A 21,823-nucleotide genomic window follows, 5' to 3' on the forward strand; every position below is an offset into this window, starting at 1 on the left:
TTTTCATTCTTCCCATTAAAAACGGTTTCTGTTGGTATCTGATCACTTGGAAATTGTTATTCATGCTTTTGTTTCTTCAAGATTGGATTACTCAAACTCATTATCCACCTACCGTCTGCAGATTTTACAGAACGCTGCTGCAAGGCTTCTGATTAAATCTCCAAAGTTGTCTCATGTCACTCTGGAATGAGCCATTTATATCTACTTACATCCACATACATGATAGCTGCCATATTTGTGCCACCACCTTTAATACGGTGTCTCTGAATGGACAAACAACTCTGTGTCAAGTGAAAGCCCTCTGAGCTTTAAAACTGCAATACCGGCTTTGATAGGAGCTAGAGCTCCTGTCAGCACCGTGGGAATAAGTAACATCTTAAAAGAATTAAAACCTACAGATCAGGCCGAGAAAGACCTGCAGCTCCCAACGTGGTGCTAGCCACATATCATTTTAGTCAGACATGGCCCCCTGAGAAAGCCTTGCATACCCTCTGGCCAACCCATGTACAATGGTCTAGCTCCACCACTGGAACAGAGGCCTTATGGTTCAAACAGTTAGTTGTGTACATATTTTCTGACTTAGTCTGTAGTTTAAGAGAGGGAGTAGAAACTAATGTTGAGGCTTTTGGAGCAGAATGGCAAATTAATAAAATTCTTCTTCATGCATATATTCACATTTGGGGGAACTGCACCACTGCATGACTTATTTCCTGAAATAAATATGCAGATACTGGCCTGGTACATATTCAGAATGTTAAATTTCTCATCTGGATTTCCCCCCTTCTATTACAGGCATTTCCCGTCTGGATGATCAAATATTCATCAACCGTAATCCTGGAGTACCATCTGTTGTGAAGTTTCACCCCTTCAACACCTGCATCGCTGTGGCCGACAAGGACAGCATCTGGTCAGAGATAACACACAGCACCACATCCTCAGTCTCAATGTTCCAAATGTTGAATGACTCACAAAGTTATAGCAAGGAACATGATCCAGTTTTATACTTGATATTTTTACAAAACAAAATCACCAGGTCCTCAATATAAGTAAATACAACTTAATATTTCCATAGGAATTAAGAGGATAAGCAGCAGCCAAGTGCTGCTAATAAAATACATTTGATCAGTTGTTTATTGGATGTTAAAGTCTATGACTACTTATATAACTAAACAAAAAACTGATAAAGTATGGGTTCTTTGGAAGGGTTGCAAGAGAAAGTCTCCTCTCTAAAAAGAACTTGGCAGCACGGTTTAGACAAAGCTGCTTCTGAACAAACCACAAAACGTCTTAAGCAATATCCTTTAGACCAGACCACAGTGGTGATGTTTGGTCAGAATGCACAAATGACCAAACACAGCATATAAACACTGTATACCAACTGTCAAGCATGGTGGTGGAGGGATGATGGTTTGGGCTTGGGACCTTTTAGAGCAGGAATCACCAACTCCGGTCCTTGAGGGCCGGTGTCCTGCAGGTATTGGATGTTGCCCTACTGCAACATCTGATTTAAATAAAATGGATCTCCGACAGCTTGTTGCACACATCTATCCTATTCTCTTCTACAGTCATTTAGCAGACGCTTTTATCCAAAGCGATTAACATCTGAGAGCAAGAACAACACAAGCATGAATTCAAACAAGATGGGACGTCATAATTAAGTGGTAGTCAGACTGCTTTGAGTCCAGTTGGACCAGGTGCTGTCATGTAGTGCTAGAGGCAGTACATATAATTTTTTTTTTAAAGTCTTTTGTAGTTTTTTGTAGTTTTTTTTTTTTTTTTTTTAAGTTTTTTTAAGTCATTTTGTTTAAATACAAGATCACGATTTCATCGCACAATATCAACTTGGGCATAAGTGCCCAAGTAGATCGTACTTGACTACCACAGGCAATCTTTTGTAAGAGCAGAAAATGGAATAAACAAGCTAAGTTTTAGTTTCTACTCTAACTGGTTCCAGTCATTAGAAGATGCAAACTGCTGAAGGATGTATAGGCTTTTGGGATGAATAAGTTGATGGAGCTACTGGGGCACAATCTACGGTCACTATTGTGGATAATGAGGGATCATCAGTAAGTGACTGACTGAAATGCCATGGGACCATAAGAGAGCTGTGCAGAAACAAATGCTGCAAACCTTAATGAACTGAGGCAACGATGCAAAGAAGAATGAACCCAAATTTCTCCACTACTACGTAAGAGACTGATAACATAATTACTTCAACTTCTTCTTATTGAAGGTAGTTCTACTGTTACTCTTTTCATGCGTTGCTTATGGATTTTTGAATAGATTTAGTTAAATAGATATATTAGATTAAATAGATAAAACAGATAATGGAGCAGTGCAATAATCCATGAGTCGTGTAGTTTTTAACTGAGGTTGTCTGATTTACTTAATCTTAACACATATGGTAAGGACCATATCACATGATTGTGCATGTGACGAGGATCCTAAACTAATAAGTGTGTGTTGGTGTGTTGTAGTTTCTGGGACTGGGAGAAGGGTGAGAGGTTAGACTACTTCTACAACGGAAACCCTCGTTACACTCGCATCACAGCCATGGAGTACCTGAATGGGCACGACTGTTCATTACTACTCACTGCAACAGGTCTGAATGCACACTCACATGAGTTGTTCCCACTTGCTAGCTCAATGTTTCTCTGTTTCAGCACCAACAACCTATAAATACACATACAGACACGCTCATGTATTCATCGTCATTCATCAGCAGAATAAACCAATTATCCTGCATGACTTCATCTTCGTAACGCAGGATTCTGTAGAAAACAACTCTACATTAAAACTCATTCATTTTTTATTTTCGCCTTCACTGCTTAAAATTAAACCAGAAACAAATACAGCACTTTACTGCACACCTCACGCTGCTGAAAGGCTCAAGGATTAATACATTTAAATTCCATCTCATCAAAACGTAATGTGCTCTTATTCAGCTTTTCTCCATCAGTCATGCTGTGAAGGATGCCAAGGCAAGACATTAGTTATAAAGATACAGCATTAAAAAAGTAAAACACAGAGCGTAAATCAAGTAGAGACTTTTATGGGTTGTAATAACTTCCTCATATAAGTGCATAGACATGTTTTATGTTTGGCTCTTAGCAGTGTTTGAGCTGCAGAGATTTTTAGGATTATCCTCCTGCCTCATTTTGTTTCTTCCTCACAAGATGCTTTCAGAGAAAGAGTTTTTTAAGCTGCAGCTCTGCACTCTCCGGCTCCTTTTGAGGTGTTATCGTGCTGACATCCTCTACATTCCCTACCCAGTTCTCACTTTCCATCTGTATCCAATACCTCTTCCTTCTGTCCAGATGACGGAGCGCTGCGCATCTGGAAGAACTTTGCCGACCAGAAGAACCCAGAGATGGTGACGGCGTGGCAGGGCCTCTCCGATATGCTGCCAACTACGCGAGGTCAGGCCACCACCAGCACCCACAGTAAAGATAAACTTTCTTTGTTACTATCAGCCCCACCCACCTCCCTGTGGTAACCCATCCCAGTCACACCACCACACCTCCCCATCCGCAGAGCAGGTATGACAGGAGTTGACTTAATTTTTTTTTTTCCACCATCATGCTTTAAGTTAGAAAACTTGGAATTTAAAGATTTTTTAATGGGTTTCAAAAACACTTTAAAACCTTCTTTAGGGAAGAATTGGGAGGTTCAAAACAACAAATTTCTACAGCGGTGCTCAGGGTTCTCATCAGGATCAAGTCTGTTTCGCCGGTTTGAGCCAGCTCTCACAGACTGTTACAGGAAGTCCAGAATGTGTCACATCCTGCTTGAGGAAAAACCTGAAGCATGTCAAAAAACACAACCTAAACATCCACAGTTTTACATTAAAGTTGCTCCTGGTACATTACTGGCAGGTTTTACCTCCATCGATCAAAACAAATGTAACTTTAACTGCTGTCACCACCTGTCACCTACCACCACCATCATATATCTGTCATGTCTGAACAGAAGTGGGTCAGATTTCACCTGCTGGGAGGTTTACATTCAAAATGCTGATTGTAACTCCCACTTTCCACCAGGTGCGTGTGCACCGCGTTATGGCTGCTCACAGCCGTTGTGGTCAACGGTTTGCTTCCGCTTGGTCCCGGGCGCGCCGCGTGTGTGTCAGAAGCTTCCCAGAAACGCCTTGTCACGGCTCTCCGCTAAACAGACGCGCCAAGTCTATTTTTGACAGAACACGTATGCAGAACACGTCAAACTCAGCAGTTCAGAAAGGCCAGACAGGAAATCAGACACGGGAGCGGTGAAAAAGCTTCTGGTAATTTTCAAAATAAAAGCCCCCATGCAGATTTGAACCATGTAAACATTACGTCATTAATCGGTCATGACGTCTCAGTGTTTTTTATTTTTTCTCATCGTGGACGACGATACGTTTATCCTGGAAGTGGAGAATCGCAAGATTCTCCAATACTCTTAGATTTCGTGATCTCATTGATCCAACTAGACGAACTGCACTGGCGGGCGTTCCACACCTGACACGCTCCCGGTGTGGATTGACACGCCACAGAGGTCGAAACTAAACTGCGGCGCAGCAGTAACCTGACGCACACGTGCCTGGTGGAAATATATGGTTAAGGCATGGATCATGAAATTCAGCAGGTAGGTATTCTTCTTCCTTCCCTTGTAGGTTTCTTTATCAATATAATTGATCATTTTAAAGTTGAACTGCGGATGCTTGTGGACTGCTGATACACTTCCATAATACCTGAGGCAGATTTATTCACAAATATGTGAAGCAGGACTGACAGAAACTGTGCACACACGTCAGATTTCCACCCACTTCTCTGTCAGGGTGAGTTACACACTCTCTCCTGCTCCACATTTTTTGCCTCCAGCATTTCTCAGCCAAGGTTTCTGGGTCAGGGATGTTTTTGAGGAAACTGTGACAGCTGCAGGAATGATTGTAAAGATTTCACCAAACACCAGAACCCTGTGGTTAAATTCAGTGATTAATTACTAAACTTTTGGTAAACACAACATATTCTTCTACAAATCTTATTTCCTGAAAAGTTGTGATGTTTTAAATTGTATCATCTGCAATTTGTTAATTTGTTTGAACCTTTATTTAACAGACACAAAGTCCAAATGAAATCATTTTTACCTCCCAGGACAAGGCGCCACCTCACTAGTAGCGTATGTCTCCCCCAAATTCCACAAAGATCTCTGCATCAGTGGTACCTCATCTATATGAAGTACTTTCACAGAGATGAGGTCCTCCATGGACACTGGTGCTCCCCCATACCATCACAGCTTTCTCTGATAACAGCCTGGATGCTCTTTCTCATTTGTGTCATGTAAGCTTAGACATCAGTTTTTCCTAAATGCAACTGAAACGTGGACTCGTCTGTCCACAGAACACCTGTCCACTGTCTCTCTGTCCGTCTGAGATGAGCTGGTGTCCAGAGAACTTGGCGCCATTTCTGCAGAGTTCATATATGTCTCCCATTTGTGTGATCCAGTTTCAGATTACATTTCTGGATGCACAGGTAGACTTTGTGGAATGAAAATGGTGAAAACAAGGTCCTCCTGAATCCATGTATTTGTATCGATCATGGTATGATGCAGTGTTTCCCCTGCCATCCCTCCTGTGTCTCATTCCTGGAAAGAATAATCCTTTGGCAAATCTTCCTTTTATACCCAATCCTGACACCCTCACCTGTCAACAATTAGTCAGCTGATTTGAAAACCGTCATGATAATGTTTTTGTCTTTGTTTCTTTAAGTTCTTTTCCGGCAACTATTTCTAAATATAATATCAGTTTTAAATTCATGTCTTTTTATTCAGGTTCCAACAAATGAACAAACTGCAGATTTTTGTTTTTGGTGTATTTTGTAAAATTTTCTTAAAATTTAAAATATGTTCTGGTGCTGTTATCGAGTCTGGATTAATGGGACTGACCATCTTCATTTGATTATAGGAATTGGGGAAATAAATATTTAAAAAAATCCCTTAATAGATCAATTTAGCTTTAAAAACAGATATATTTTTAAATTGTTCTATCATAGTTTATCTATTCAATGAATTAGCTTTCCTATTGATTCATAGCCTGTGTTATTTTATATGTGCAATATTGACTAAAATCTCGTTTTGTACAAATGTGATGGGGGGATTAGTGCAGCTTGTCAACTTGCCTGCGGCAGTTTTTAGAGCATCCCTTAAAGGGGTGCACACAGCAGCAACGCTCACAGAGAACTGTCAAGATGAGGGAGTGTTTTAACCTGTGGGCACCGCACAGAGATCCCCACAGAGTCACCAGAACTGTGTGGAGACCTGCAGAGAAGCGACACACTTAACTAAAGTCAGTGTCTGTCTGAGCCTCACACCGCTAATCACCCTGCGAGGCTCTTCCTCTGCCGAAGGCTTTCTCACAGCCAGTGTTTTCACCAAGAACTTCATTTTTAATGGTGTGCTTGTTAACCCGGATGTGTTGTTACTGAAAGTTGCTGGTTGGGTGGAGGTATAAGCAGAGGTCTTTCCTCCAGCTCCATCTCAGATTCAGATTTTTTTTTTATCTTGTATCTGGTGTTGTTTTCTATTTTTTTTAAGTTGTAGAGAGAGAAAACACAAACCCTTATGCATTCACACATTCAGCCTCTCCGGCCAGTGCTCAGAGTTTTTACCTTTACATGAAGCATCTTTCAGACACAGTTTCTGTAATTACGTGTCTGTGTTTTAAATTTTTAGGATTTTAACATTGCCTCAGCTGCATTAATAATCCAAAACCCAATGAAATATTACACAAGTCTGTCTTTGTTCTGAAGGTAGTTCCTACAAGACTAGCTTTCTGAAGAAGACACTGGCAGACAAACATACACTCAGCAGAGTCCCTGCAGGCCCCGTGCTCACTCACCCCATCTCCATCGTCCAATAACATGTTTGTTTTTGTTTTTCCACCACTGAGACATCTCTGTAGACTGTATGGCTTGTTGGTACTTTGCTGGGTCTTTGATATTGTTGTGCGCCCCCCGCCCCACCCCCTCTTCTGGAGAAAGGCTGAACAAGGCAGCAGCAACAAGTCTGCTATCACGCATAATTCCATGTGATAAATGTAAAATTTTATCATGCACCTTTATTTTTATTTATATATATAAAACTGTCGACCTTGATCAAACATTAATTCTCATTGGTAACCACACACACCTCTGTACCAGCTCCATCCTGCTGTTCTTTCTGTGTTTCGGGGGGTTTGCCTTGGGTAAAAGGGATTGAAGATTCTGGATGCTGCAGGTTTGGAGGCTGGAGATCCTGTTTATAATGCAGAGCTGGCTCACAGTTAGTTGTGTAAGCAGCAGCCTTGTTCACCCTTCTGCTGAATGCATGTGGAGTAATACTCATGAAGTGATGAATAAAGCTTATCGCTTCACGTGTATTACACTTCTTACAGTGTGTGTGATTCTTTGGGTCAGCATGCACAAGGGGTTCTTGCTAATTTGTTGCTTGCTTTGTTACGTTCTTGCTCTCCCCTCCTCCACCTCCCTCCTTCCATTTGCCTCCCCCTCCTCCCTCCCCTGCTCGCAGGTCTGGCCAGAAGGGTTTCCATCTATCTTGACAGGAGTAAGCAAGGAGGTGAGTGTTGCCATCCTCTTCTATTTTTCCTCATTCTCAGAGTGAAGGTGCTGCCCTATACTGCTGGGAACTTGCTTATTTATGTATCTCTTACATTCCCCGTAACACCATCATCACCCTCCATTTCTCATTCATCTGTCTGGTGTCTTGTTAATGCCCTTCAACTCCATCCCTGGCCGTTACTCCAAAGTTTAGAAGAATCTCAATGAAAGAGAAAAAAAAAAAAAAAAGGAATTAGTTTGTTTCCATGATCTCCTAAAAAAAATAAATAAATAAATTCAACAAATCTCAAACCAGTTCAAATGACCCACATTATCCAGACGAGAAATTCATTTTTATTATATATATATAAATATATACATATATACTTTAGGGCTACAAAATATCAGGAAAACATGCCATATGCGGTAACACTGTTGAAAGTTGTGATGATGATATGACCCTTAAATAAAATAAATGAATAAATAAAGCTGCTGCTTTTATGTGTTTTTCATACAGGGCTCCACTGGCAAAACTCTCATGCACAGACGTTTCCTGAATTTTATAGCTTGTGCTATAATAACACTAGTAGCATGTTTTAACTAGATTTTAGTAACTTCTCAATAAAATAATTTGGTCAGCAACACAAAGAGATCATGTTCTGTTGTGTCCGTCAGCGTAAAGACTGGAGATAAAATAGAAAACTGACAGCCTTTGCAAAATGTTTGAATATGTTTCTTTAACAACTTTCATACATTATGAAGGAGATTAATTTTATATTCCAGTGTAGATTGTCAAAAGCAGATAAAGCAGAGTTTTAGATATTAATGGACTGATGACTAATATGAACAACAGAATAACTTTGATAACACGGGATGAGATGCCCTCGTCAGGAACGGTGGACCACTAACGTCATCAGCATATATATCCACAGCGCTGACCTTGTCGGCACATATGAGGTTATTAGTGACCTACTCTGTGTCAGTTCTGGGAGTTACCGGCTCCGCTCTTCGAATCGCTTGCTTTTCACTGTTCCCTGGTCGCTTACAGAGTTGGGGAAAACAGCCTTTTCCTATTCTGCACCATGGACACGGAACAATTTACAAAGAGATCTTAAATTAGAATCATTTATTTCAGTGGATAAATTTAAGGCAATCATAAAGAGTGGGGTAAAGGAGACGTGTTTGTTTTTCTTGAGAGGCTCACTGTGTTTTTAAATAGTTATTCTAAATCTTAATGTGTTTATTTTGCCTAATCTTTATGTATTTGTAAACTGTATTTGGCTGCTGCGTTGGGACTTCCTGGTTAAATAAAGGTATAAAAAAAAAAAAAAAGTTAAGAATCGCAATAAAGGCGGCTCCTCAGCACCCAAAACATTGGCTAGACCCGTCTATAGCTCCTTGTAGTTGTCCTGTAGGTGGCAGCGGAGGTTAAACATGTGTCCCCAGATGTTTGGCACAAGTATCTGAGTATCTGTTTGTAGTGGGTTTTTTCTCTTCTAACCAGCGTAGTTCAAAATAGTTGACATGCTGCTATGTCTTCTGCAGCCACATTTTCCTCACTCCTTTCGTTACCTTCCACCTTCAAATGCTTCCTCCATGTGCTCTAGTGCTGCAGCCATTAGCATCTACATAGAGCAGGCATCCAGAATAGTAACAGTCCATTTGTTTTCGCCATTTATTTATGCTCAGCAGCGTTTGGAATAGCATCACATCACTTCCTTAAAATATGCAAATAGGGACTACTATTTATAGCAGTTTAGGCAGTTGTTGCAATAAGTATATTGCAAAGACTAATATCTTGATGAAGGTAAATTTTTTATATATTGTGCAGCCCTTATGTTTATACACAGCTAGTTTGTTACGATACAATCCAGTTTCAGATCGTTGTTCTAAGGTCTGGGTGCAATTTATTTGATGTTTATTTGATTGCAAAAACGCTTGTCTTTTATATTGAAATCTCTGCTGCGTTTTAATTAATTAAAATATTTATTTTATCTCCATGTAGAACTTTTGGTCAACAGCAAATGTGCTTTAAAAAATAAATTAGCAGGGGCAGATTCCTCACTGCATAAATTCTTCTGTGGACATGCTTGCTTTTCCAAGTTGATGTTTTCCTTCAGCCTGGTGCACTCTTTTTTTACCAGTTTGACATGTGCACAAGTCTTATTATTAAGTCTTATAATCAGACTACATGCTCACATTTGCGAATCTATTAGTGGAGGATCACCAGTTACTATAAAGCAGGTAGTCCATTACAGACTGGTACATCTGGTTAAAATTCTCATACAAAACAATCCAACTTTCACAAACAGATCCATGTAAATCTTTTACAAACGTAGAGCTGAGCTCATAAGTCTGCCTCCAAAATTCATATTCACCTGAAATGGTTGCTTTGTTCTATTTGAAAAGGGAAAAAAAAAACACTTAATTACTTTGGTCCCAGAGGTATCCGTATTTAATTGTGAACGTGTAGGGCTGTATGATTTTTAATAGCATTGAGCCACTGAGTCTGTCTTGTTGAAGGGACCAGCCTGTTAAGCTCTAGAGGAATCAGTGAAATTACAGAACTTGGAGGAGCTTTTCCTGCTTCTCTGTTAGCTTGCAGAAGCTGTCACTGAAGGTTAGATTTAGTTTTTATTATTATTATTATTATTAGACTGTAAGGACATAAAGGTGGAAATGGACTTATCTTAGACACAGATGGAGTAAAGCAGAAAGAACTTTACTCATCAGATTACACTGAGAGACTATAATTAAGTTCTGAGCCGAGAATTGTTCAACTGGATATTCTGTCCTTTCTTCATTTACATGTGTCCTTTCCCTCCATCTTTTTTGTTGGTGCTAAAAGGATCAAGGTTAAACCATCTATTTCTCATTCACCCTTTTTATTTTAGCTGCATGATGTAGAAGTAGGGCAGTCCTCTCCTCCTTAGCTGTAGGAAGCACACACTGTGTCCTGCTCTACATTCGGCTGCACTGCCTGGTGCCTTGTTAACATTGGGGCTCTGGGAACTTTATAAAACCACATCCTGGGAGTCTGTGAGGAGTTGGAGAGGAACACAACTTGGAATTTTGAGTAAAATGAGATCAAAAGCCTTGAGGCAGCTTCACTTCTTTCCTCAGTATTCTTTCCATGAATACAGAGCAGAAAGTTTCACTTCACTGTAAGTGAAAGTGTGGTGAAGGTGAAGTTACAGAAACCTTTCCTCCCAAGTGGGATTATAGAGATAAGAAATATAAACCCATTTGTTTACATTTACTATTCATTGTACTCAGGGCTCTAAATTAACCCACCAACCTGCCAAAAACTGTTCACAAATCAATTTGGTGGTTATAAATGAAAACTTACTGGCCACTTTGGCAAGTGATGAATTATCATTTTTTAAGCCATCCTTTTACAACTTTGCTTGGCATTTGAAGTCCTTACTATGTATATGTCTGTATTTTTAGACACTGTTCCTTTAAACCATCTATGACCAAAAAATCTGGTTTAGCTGGTTTTTGCTGCTGCTTGGATCTAAAAGATTCGCTTCATTTGTGTCTTGGTTTTTAGTTGCACTTTATTATTGCATTGTGAAATGTAAGCTTAGTTTAAAGAAAATGTCATGTTCATACTAAGATTTAGCAGAATACATATAAATAGAGCTCATTTTTAATCTTAAATAGAGTTCTTTATAAACTCCCCCATTTCAAACTGTCCCTCTGATTTTATGGGTTTGTTAGATTGAGTTCACGAGGTCAAATTATTTGTGAACTATTTAAAATTGTATCAACATTCATCAGGTCATTATTTTCAGGTTAAAGCTCGCTACCCCCTCCCCCAGTGGCATGCCCAAACTTTTCAGATATCAAAGTAATAAAATGGGAAGAGCACTCCCAGATGTGCCCATGTGCTTTCAGGCACTTTCCCCCCTCATCCTCTATTAGCAGCATTAAACATGTGAGCAAGTTCCCGTTTATACCAGAGAAGACTTATTATTATTCAAAACAGGATGGAGGGTTGATTCCAAAGAATGCTGAAGGAGAGAAGAGCTGGGTCTAATGAACTGTGGTCGGTGGGACTGGTAATAATGATGTGGAATAAGAGTGCAGAGGAAGGCATCTTCTCCACAGAGGAAACAGAAATGAATCTTAGATTTTCCTGTCAAGGAATAGATTAATAATATCACAAATCAGTGACTATCTGAACACAGTAATGATGCGGCCGAACTCGGCTGCTTCTGACTGTTGTTCATCTTTTCACTTCCCAAAACCATTAGAACTTCTGATGCTGTTGTTGGAGAGATGATTCTGTCTCAAGAGAAGGGGGTAAAATGCAAGGCTTAAATGGAGAACGTTACAGAGAAACTATCTATACCTCCACCTCTGTAAGATGCTAAGATTTACAGTTGAGGCTGAGGAAAGATTGCCCACACTCCTTTTTTCACCAGCTTCTTCCCGCTTACAGCTCAATTCTCTGTGTTTGTATTGATTTCTGTGTGGGTAACTAAGACCCGCTCAGGTCCTCAAAGGTTTCGTCTAAGGCAGAATTTTCTCCTATTTGAGCAGCTGAGCCTTGTTAGCAAGAGTCAGAGCTGAAGGTTCAGGTTTAACGCAGATCTGCTGCTTCTGACCTCTGAACTTAAAGTTAATGTTTTTAGTTAGATTAAGGGATGATTTAGTTCTCTGACACAGAGCATAACAAGGGAAATATTTGGGGGAAAAGGTTAAGAGAGGAAGTTGGTTTTTGAATACAGAATGAGTGAAGTGACTTGATTTATTATCAGAACTCAGATGGCCCCAGATGTCTCAGGTTGACTGTCTTGTTGGAGTGACACTGGAGATTGACCTCAATGAATAAAGCATGCATGTTTTTAGGAAATAAATTGGTCCAACCACTTTGCAACTGTTATATGAGCTACCTGACTGACATCTTTCCTGATAAGGTATATTATCCCAGATATTCCCTGAAGTTGGAAATAATTCCTTAAGAGGAAAAGCAGATTAATTTTACTCTGTAGATTTCCATCACAGTTGTTTGTTTTTTCTCTTGGCTTGTGTCCGGTTGGGTCAGGTACTTCTTTTTCTGAATTATAGCCAAAGCAACATAGCCTATACTACAACCCTCTGACAACACTATACAACCTAGTTTCTTTTTTCAGACCCATCCATCCATTTTCTTTACTGCTTAGTCCAATTCAGGGTCATGGGGAAGCTGGAGCCTATCCCAGCAATTAGCAGGCGAGAGGCAAGTCACCAGTCCATCGCAGGGCAACAAAAAGAGGGTAGGAACATAGATCGACCGGTAAATTGAGAGCTTTGCTTTTTGGCTCAGTTAATTCTTCACCACAACAGACCAATGCAGAGTCTGCATCACTGCAAACGCTGCACCGTCCATCCTTCCCTCATACTTGAACTCCTTTACTTGGGGCAGGGCCTCATTCCCGAAATGGAGAAAACACTCCACCCCTTTCCAGCTCAGGACCATGGTCTTGGATTTGGATGTGCTAATTCTCATCCCCACAGCTTCACACTTGGCTGCAAATCACTCCAGCGAGAGCTAAAGATCACGGCCCGATGAAGCCAACAGAACCACATAATCTACAAAAAGCAGAGACCCAATCCAGAGGCCTGCAAACCGGATCCCCTCAACACCTTAGTGGCACCTAGAAGTTCTGTCCATAACATTTATCAGTGGCAAAGGGCAGCCTTGACCGAGTCCAGCCCTCTCTGGAAACAAATCTAATTTACTGCCGGAAATGCGGATCAGGTTCTGGCACCAGTTGTACAGGGACCGGACAGCTCGTACAAGTGGGTCTGGCACTCTATGCTCCCAAAGCACCCCCCACAGGAGTCCCCAGGGGACACGGTCGAACAGCTTCTCCATGTCCACAAAGCATATGTAGACTGTTGAAGCGAACTGCCATGCCCCCTCCAAGACCCTGAAGATGGTATAGAGCTGGTCCACTGTTCCATGACCAGGACGAAAACCACACTGCTCCTTCTCAATTCAAGGTTCGACTATCCGACGGACCGTCCTCTCATGCACCCCTGAATAGACCTTACCAGGGAGGCTGAGGACTATGACCCCCTGTAGTTGGAGCACACTCCAGTCTGCCACTCCAGGGGAACTGTCCCCCATGTCCACGCGATGCTGCAGAGGCGTGTCAACCAAGACAGCCCTACAGCATCCAGAGCCCTAAGGAACTTTGGGGAAAGCATGGTGTGAATGCAAGCACTTTTATTTCAGCAGTTAGTTATTAAAATTCAAATTTTGCTTAAATTTTCTGCTGTCTACTTGTAACATACTTTATTTCAGTCAAGAACGGTTTCTACCACAAAACCCAGTAATATGCATGTCTATTATATATTATATAACAGATAAACTGCTTGTTGGAGTAGAGAAATTATTCCCTTTATTGTTGCTTCAGAGGTTGAGTAAAACCTTTGAACTTCAGTCTTATTATCCAAGTTTTCTAATAATACACTACTCACAAAAAGTTAGGGACGTTTGGCTTTTAGTATGATTAAACAACATTCTCTAACAAGGGGATTAACCACAATAAAGAAGAAAAAGAAGAATTTTCTGATACAATAACAGCATGTATCTAAACATGTCTTTTCATCATTCTGTTCACATTTAGACATCACAAGACCCAAACAACAGACTTTGACCTTTTATGTTGAGGTATACCCACCACTGTTATCATCTTTTGTTGCAATTATTTAAAATAAATGAATTACCATTGCATGATTCAACGACCATGAGATCAGTGTAGCTTCAACATTTCACATTTCCTGTAAATTTCATCCAAACGTTGAATATCCCTACTATTTTGTGATTAGTTTTTGTCTTATAAACTGATGTCTAACACCTCTGCCATGGCCCATCCAGCGGTGAGTGTGATGATCACACCAGAGGGTTAATCCAGCCATATTTAAGATAAAAGTCACGCACAGAGACAAGCCGTAGTGTTGCTTAGTCAGCTGAAGATCTTCTCTGCTGCACACTGTATTATATCCCCAAAAGGATTTTTCATCAGAGGCGCACACAGGGAAGGATAATGATGCATAAAGAGAGATAAAACTGTCTGAATCACAGAGAAGTTTGGTGATGCGTCTAATTTTAGAGAAAATACTTCTGCAGTCTTCAGTGTGCTGGAGAATCTTTTGCTCTCCTCCACTACCATTGTAACCCAGATTCTCTTACTGTCAAGCTGTCGTCTTCAAGGGGAATGCCTCATTTCTTCTCACATCCTCAGACTTGTGAAGTCATTTTCCCTTCATGCCGTTGTCCCAGCATGAGCCTGCGCTGCAGGCAGAGTGATGCCTGAACAGGCTGGATGACGTCACAGTGGAGGCGTTGAATCCACTGCATGGTTCTCAGGTTTCCCTGACAGTACAGGCCCAGTGGAAGAGTTTGCCATGACACTGATGAGTCATGACAGTAAAGTTGCAACTTGTATGGAAGCACACGGATGCATAATTCATAACTTTCACTCATATAATCTCCAATCCTTCCATCTGCACAAATTTCATGAAGGAAGTAAACTAAGATGAGAAGGTGCCGTGTTCTAAATGAAGTGAACATAAAAGCAAAGAGAGTGGTCTGAAGATGGTTATTGGTTTGGAAAACAGGATGGGGAAGTGAATCAGAGAGAAAGAAGAAGAGGAGGAAATGAAGCATGGTGTGATTTTAAAAGGAGAGAAAAGGATGATATTTCAGTTGGATCTGAGATAAAAGCATTCTTGTAAGAGTGCTGGAGAGTCTTCCTGGGCATTTGTCATCTACAATTCCTACCTGCACAATCATGAATTCATAAAAGCATTTCTTCTCAGCTGTGCAGCTCATAGCTCTTAAAAGAAATGTGAATGGTTATCTTTTTCTAAAAGACAACCACATTATCTTTAGTGTAAACCAGAGGATAGCAGTCCAATTCATGTAGGAATGAGTGAAGTAACGTTTGATGAAGAACTGAGCAGTTTTCCAGGTGTTTTAATACAGATGTTACGCAGGTAGATATCTCAGAAAGCCTGGTGTTGATGATGGACACCTCTATTAATGGTCAGAATCCAATGATACCCCCATATTCACCTTAGAAACACCATGAGGATCCAGAAAGAAGTGATGCACCAAGATGGTATACAACAGGAAGAGGTAATACTTAACTATAAAATCCCCTTCATCTCCATGGAAACTAGAAGGGCTGCTAAGGGCAAGTTTTAAAGACCTTTCCTTCCAGTGACTTAAAGTGGTTTAATAGAAACCTAATTTCTATGGTACAGCACACAGCTGGTAGTACACAGGTGGCTCATGTTGGTTTATAACTTGCAAACAAGTTGATTAGCAAAGCACCGGAGGACTCCAAGCAACATGGGATTGACCGGTGGTGTGAAAGAAGGAAGGGGTTGAAAGTTATTAGGCTCAAAGCTCTGCAGTGAGTTGTAGGTTAACTGAAAGCAAATATGTGATGCAAAGATGTGAAAGGAAGTAAAGGGGGGATTATTCTAGCAGACAAATGCCTGCTCTTTTATGTCCTTAGTAAAAAAGAAAAGACTGTGCTTTGGCATTAAGTGTAGGGTAATGTTTGAACTTGAAAAACATCAAAATGCAGGAAGAGGCTGAAGCCTCATGATGAATCATAGAAGTGTGTAAGATGCTCACTTCTAGACATCAGTGATTGTATTGAGGAAGCAAATAGTGACAAGAGTCGTGTTAGGAATAATAAGAGAGCTTAAGACAGTCAGAGCATGTTCACATCTTACTGTTACCTGAACCGATGCCACATGAAGAGGATGAGATGTCCGACACACGCCTCTTTTCATGAAACGTACTGCAGGCTGCAGTAAGACGCCTTTGGCAGACATGGCTGAGCCAGCAGGGCTTTTGAGGCGTTGCTCATTTGATTACTGCTGTTACTGCCAACATATGAAGAGCCTTGCTGTCTTCAGCTTCCTCCCTCCTCACTTTCTCACTTGAGTGCCATTTGACTCATCAAAGCCAGAATGTGCTGACTGGCTTAGATCCAGGGTCAGTGTTTGCATCTCCCAGTGGGCCCAAAATGCTGAACTATGCTTCCATCTGCATGTAGTTTAAACACTCAGAAATACACAACTTAAACTTAATGAAAAAAGAGATTAAAAAAATGTATTTGCAGCATTAAACAAATTTGGGTTTGGGTCATCTTTCATAGATTGGATAAAAGTATTATGTAACAACCCAAATGCATGTGTGAAGACCAATGATCAAACTTCTCCAAGCTTCTATTTGCAGAGAGGCGCCAGGCAGGGCTGCCCGCTTTCTCCGTCACTTTCTGCTATTTTTATTGAACCCTTAGCATCTGCCAAAAGACAAAATAAAAAAATTAAAGGAATCCATACAAAGAATATGGGATACAAGATAAGTCTTGATGCTGATGATGTATTACTTTTCCTCCAGAACTCACCAACATCTCTCCCCCAGACAATCACACTCATTAACAAATTCTCATTAATATCTGACTATTCCATTAACGGTGACCTACAAAACCTACCTAATATTACAATACAGTCTGGAAATATTAAATATTTAGGTATAAACATTTCCCCCAGGTTATGAAAATTAATAAAGCTAAATTATGTCCAGTTACTTAATACAATAGAGGATGATCTCTCACGGTGGAGGCGCTTACCCATATCACTCATGGGGAGGGTTGTCACCATGAAAATGATGGTTCTACCTAAAGTCAGCTACCTGTTTTCAAGGATACCCACTAAACCATCCTTCAGCTGGTTTAAGTCACTGGACTCACATATATCTAAATTTCTAGGGAAAAACAAGCCATCACATATCTGTCTAAAAAAATGAACAAACCTAGCAGTCTGGATGAATCATGGTTAGATATAGAACGAGCATTGTGTGAGAATCTAGATATCTCTGACCTGCCAGTCATCAGCTCAACCATCAAACCACATAAGTGTTTTAAAAGCATCAACATCAGTTCCTCTTTAATGGCTTGGTGGGAATTTCTAAAAATAACCAAGTCTTCACTTATTCCATGTAAGCTTACACCCATCTGGAACAACACTGACATCCTGCAAAACAAAAAGATGATTAACTTCACTCAGTGGAAAAATAAATGAATAAAACAGAACATATAATAGCAAATGGAAACTTCTTGTCATTTAATATTCTTACACAGTATTGAATCAGCAGCACTAAATTTTTAGAATATGACCAGTTTAAATCTATTATATGTAAATATATATGTGTGTATATATATATATATATATAAATACACACACCATTAACCAATTAAACTTGCAGTTACTTATCAGGGTGGCAGAATTCTTGAATCTCAATGCTCCAAAGCTATTTTCAAAAATATATAGACTATTATCTAAGCTAGAAGATTTAATCTCTCTTCCAATTTCAAAATGGGAGTTTGACTTATCCAGGAACTTTAATCAAAATGAATGGTATCTGGGGTTCGTGCTCCGGGATTGCTACTGATGATAACTTCCTAGTCGCCCTAGTCTGCCTCTAGCCTCCGTAGAGGCTAAACATGTCACACTCATCTCTGCTCACTCATTCCTCACACTCTGCATGCTGACACAGTCACTGAGTCGTCCACTGGGTTTATACACCAAGAGATACGCTTGTTTAGGTTGTTTTTGTGTGTTTCTGGTACTTTGGTTGTTGTGATACATGTTTTTTTTGGGGGGGGATTATTTATTTATTTATTTTAGGAGGTCCTGGTGATCGTCAGCTTAGTTTACCTGTAAAAGCCGTAGGAAATTTTCCCCTGTGTTTCTGTACAGGTGTAGCACTTGGTTGTCTGGTGTTAGGTTGGATTGAAGGTTGTTGCTTCTGTCTGTTGCATCTTTGTCTCTTCTTTCTTTTTTCTACTTTCCTTTTTACATCTCTTCACTATTCTCCTCTTTTTATGTCCCCTCTGGTCAGGTCCAGCAAGATTATGTAAAAAAATATTTTTTTAAAAATAAAATCTGATTATGAAGAGGAGCATTATACCCATAAAACTCCCCTTGATATGCAAATTTGTTTGGAACAACACAGCAGCCAGACCATCATTCTACTTGCTACAATGCTGCTGCTGGAAAAAAATAAGAAAAAAAAAAAAAGCATGACTCATCTTTAATAAACTGATATAAAAGTGATTTCTTTATTTTTCCTTTGGTCTATGCAGCAGGAAGCGTTTTTACTTATTACATTTGTTCTGTCATTTACCTCTTTGTTGTGTATGTATTAGTCATATTGGAGGCAGAAGCTGTTACACTAATCTTTCGTTTGACTTCCAACATGTGGCAGCAGAGGCCTCCTGAAATCTCCAGCAGATTGTGTGGGTTGTGTATTGGGTCGAGCACATGCTGTTGCGTGTTTAACAGCTGTGTACGTGTGTAAGGAGGTCCACTTTAAATTAAATGAACTGCTTAAAAACAGCTAATTAAAACTGCACTTTACATATTGCAGGCAAATTGTTTTCCGTAATTTAATATTTCACTCTTTCTGTGTAATTTGTGATTAAAGCGCCAGCGTCTGTTGTGGTCACAGTGAATGATTCTGGTGGCCGTTATTACGGGTGACGCGTCCCCGTGAATTGGTGGGTTCGTGCCCTGCTTTTTGATGGCGTGCCATCCTGTGTTGTAGGAGCTGGGATGGTTGTGGACTGGGAGCAGGAGACGGGTCTTCTCATGACGTCTGGAGACGTTCGAGTCATCAGGATCTGGGATACCGACAGAGAGATGAAGGTCCAGGTAATCAGAGCACGTCTTGGCATGCCGATTCACTCTATCTTACTTTTAATTAACCAGTCACATAAAATCAGCTATCAGATGAAGAATTTGTTGAATTATTTATGTTTTCATGTTTCACTGTTAACGTTCACAGCCAAAGCTTTGATTTTCTGATTGTTCTGTAGTGACCATCCCTGAGTATAAAAGCCACTTCCACAGAAGTTTCTTCAAAGCTAAATTTAAAAGTCCCCAAAAGAAGTTTAACTTAACACAATTTGTCAAATTCAACTTTAAAGTTCCTCTTCTTCCCTCCCTGCAATGCTTCAACTTTGTCTCCAAAGCTTCACTCTGCAGGTGTGATTTTATTAGTTTTTCTTTTCTGGTGTATATCTAAAGATACCACTGTTAAAGTAGAAGCTTAACATTCGCCTAAAGATACGCACAAAACTTTAATAAAAAAAGAAGTGGCTCAGATAATGGATCTAATGTTTATATTAGTGGCACTGAAGTTTTTAGCCTGGATACATCCCTCACGTTTACAAGTATGATGTGGGAGCAACTCCTTAAAGTGCAGAAATAATTTGCTAAAATAAACAATAGACAGTAAGAAATATGTACAGAAAAAAAGCACATAAAATCACTAATAAAAAAAAGACAACCAGAGATTATAGCCAACAATTTGAGGTAACAGGTAGAGAATATTTAGGTGGGGGTGGGAGGTGGTCAGTACATATGAGTGCTGATAGATCAGGAAATAAACCGTTTTAAAATCTGTTTGTCCTGACTTTAATGCACCTGTAGTGCCTACCAGAGGGCAACAGGTCAAACGTGCAGGGGCCAGGATGTCATTTCTAATGTAATAGTTTCTTCTTCTTTTGGTTGTTTTTCAGACAGAAAACATTTTTTAGAAAAAAACGTTTTCAGTTCCACTGAGATCACCCAAAAAATCCGACTTACTGACCCTTTTCCCAGTCTGTGCTCGAGCAAGCGTCCCCTCCATCAAAATCTTTCCAGACCTGCTTTGAGCCAATAAAGACAAAAGCTGGTTGTTTTCACCGTTAGTGATACAGAGCCTTGTGTAAAGTTAATTTAAACGTTAATCTGTTATACATTAGTGTTTGTCATCTCTAGCTAGCTTAGATCCCCTCTTTTTAGTTTCTAGGTGTAGAAAATGAATTCACCAAGAGCCTTAGGGAAATTCTCTGCAGATCGGATGCTTTTACTTGTTTAAGCTCCTTTTATAAATAATCTCACATACCTGCTGTTACTCTAACGGACTCAGCTTGGCTAACGAGTGGGGAGCTGTGATAGATACGAGTTCTTGCTATCTGGTGTCTCTCAGCAGAAAACAAACCACAGTTTTCTGTCTTAATCATTAGAGTTATTGTTTTAATTATCCAGGACTGAAAATCATAAGGTTTCTTGCTCAAGATCACATGATACAGCTCCAGCTTACATACCAGGGCTCGGCCCAGGACAACCCCAGTCCAGTTTAACCTCTAGTGGTACAAATCCTCCACTCAGATGCCACTGAACCTCCTCCTCCTGCTCCTCAGAAGGCACCACTATGACAACATTAAAAGATCCTACATGTATTATAACAATTCTGCAACAAAAAGATAATATTTGTCTTAAATATTTGTTAATAAAAGAAACTAGAGCCTGTGGAGTTATTGATCCAAGATATTGTTAAAAAAAATAAAAAAATAACCATCATCAGAGAAATCAGAGTTGGAGTTAAAGCTGAAAACAAGCCTTAATGAGGATGAGCCGTACGATGCTGCTGTCTGTCCTGATAAACTGATGAGATTGTAGGTGGAGTCACTTCCATTAATGTGGTTTATTCTGGTTTTTACACATTTAATGGGCCCCAGTATGCTAATCACTGTCATGATGGACGGACCTAAAACAAGTATAAATGGCCCGACTCGCCTGTGGCTGCATGTTGATGCTGAGTCCAGCTTCAAGTTGCACTTGACTGATGATTTCAAAGGTGGTTTGAAGTGAAATGAGCCTCACCTGTTCAGATCTTTACGGGGAGATTTCTGTGTGTGTGTCAGGACATCCCAACCGGAGCCGACAGCTGTGTGACCAGCCTGTCCTGCGACTCCCAGCGTTCGCTCATCGCTGCAGGTCTGGGCGACGGATCCGTGCGTGTCTTTGACCGCCGGATGGGCCCTAATGAATGGTAAAACACTCGCTCACTAATCTTCCATGCAGCTTCTCACCTCATCATTTTCTCGTCACATTAAATTGATTTTGAATTTATGATTTAATTTCCTCCTCACTGTTTTATTTTAACTGTCTCATCTTTATTTAAATTCTCTCCAGCACACACACGGCAGTTTCTGTGGACATTAACTCCTACAGAGTCCTACATTATTTACTTCTCTAATCTATATTTATTATATAAAAAGTGCTGTAAATCTCCCTTTAGGGTTGCCACTTGTTTTAATGGACTGTGGTGACACCATGCCCCCCTGCCCCTCCTCTTAGCTGCTCCAACATTATTTTAATTTCAACCCCTGAGGGGTAAAAAAAAA

At 40.2% G+C, this 21,823-nt stretch overlaps 1 protein-coding gene across 5 annotated transcripts in view; it reads left to right on the top strand.

Annotated features, from left to right (window-relative positions):
• Positions 1–21,823, top strand: part of rptor (regulatory associated protein of MTOR, complex 1) — a 206,159-nt gene that overhangs the window by 177,047 nt on the left and 7,289 nt on the right. For 2 of the 5 annotated variants that reach the window (XM_041982370.1, XM_041982372.1), the window contains 6 exons: positions 793–907; positions 2,478–2,602; positions 3,318–3,443; positions 7,540–7,587; positions 19,195–19,301; positions 21,341–21,468. In XM_041982370.1, coding sequence (XP_041838304.1) covers positions 793–907; positions 2,478–2,602; positions 3,318–3,443; positions 7,540–7,587; positions 19,195–19,301; positions 21,341–21,468 — 649 coding nt within the window. The remainder of the gene's footprint in view (positions 1–792; positions 908–2,477; positions 2,603–3,317; positions 3,444–7,539; positions 7,588–19,194; positions 19,302–21,340; positions 21,469–21,823) is intronic. The other 3 variants (XM_041982371.1, XM_041982374.1, XM_041982373.1) reach the window with 2 other exon arrangements.

Source organism: Melanotaenia boesemani, chromosome 4 (assembly GCF_017639745.1).
Source record: "Melanotaenia boesemani isolate fMelBoe1 chromosome 4, fMelBoe1.pri, whole genome shotgun sequence".
Classification (NCBI taxonomy): Eukaryota; Metazoa; Chordata; class Actinopteri; order Atheriniformes; family Melanotaeniidae; genus Melanotaenia; species Melanotaenia boesemani.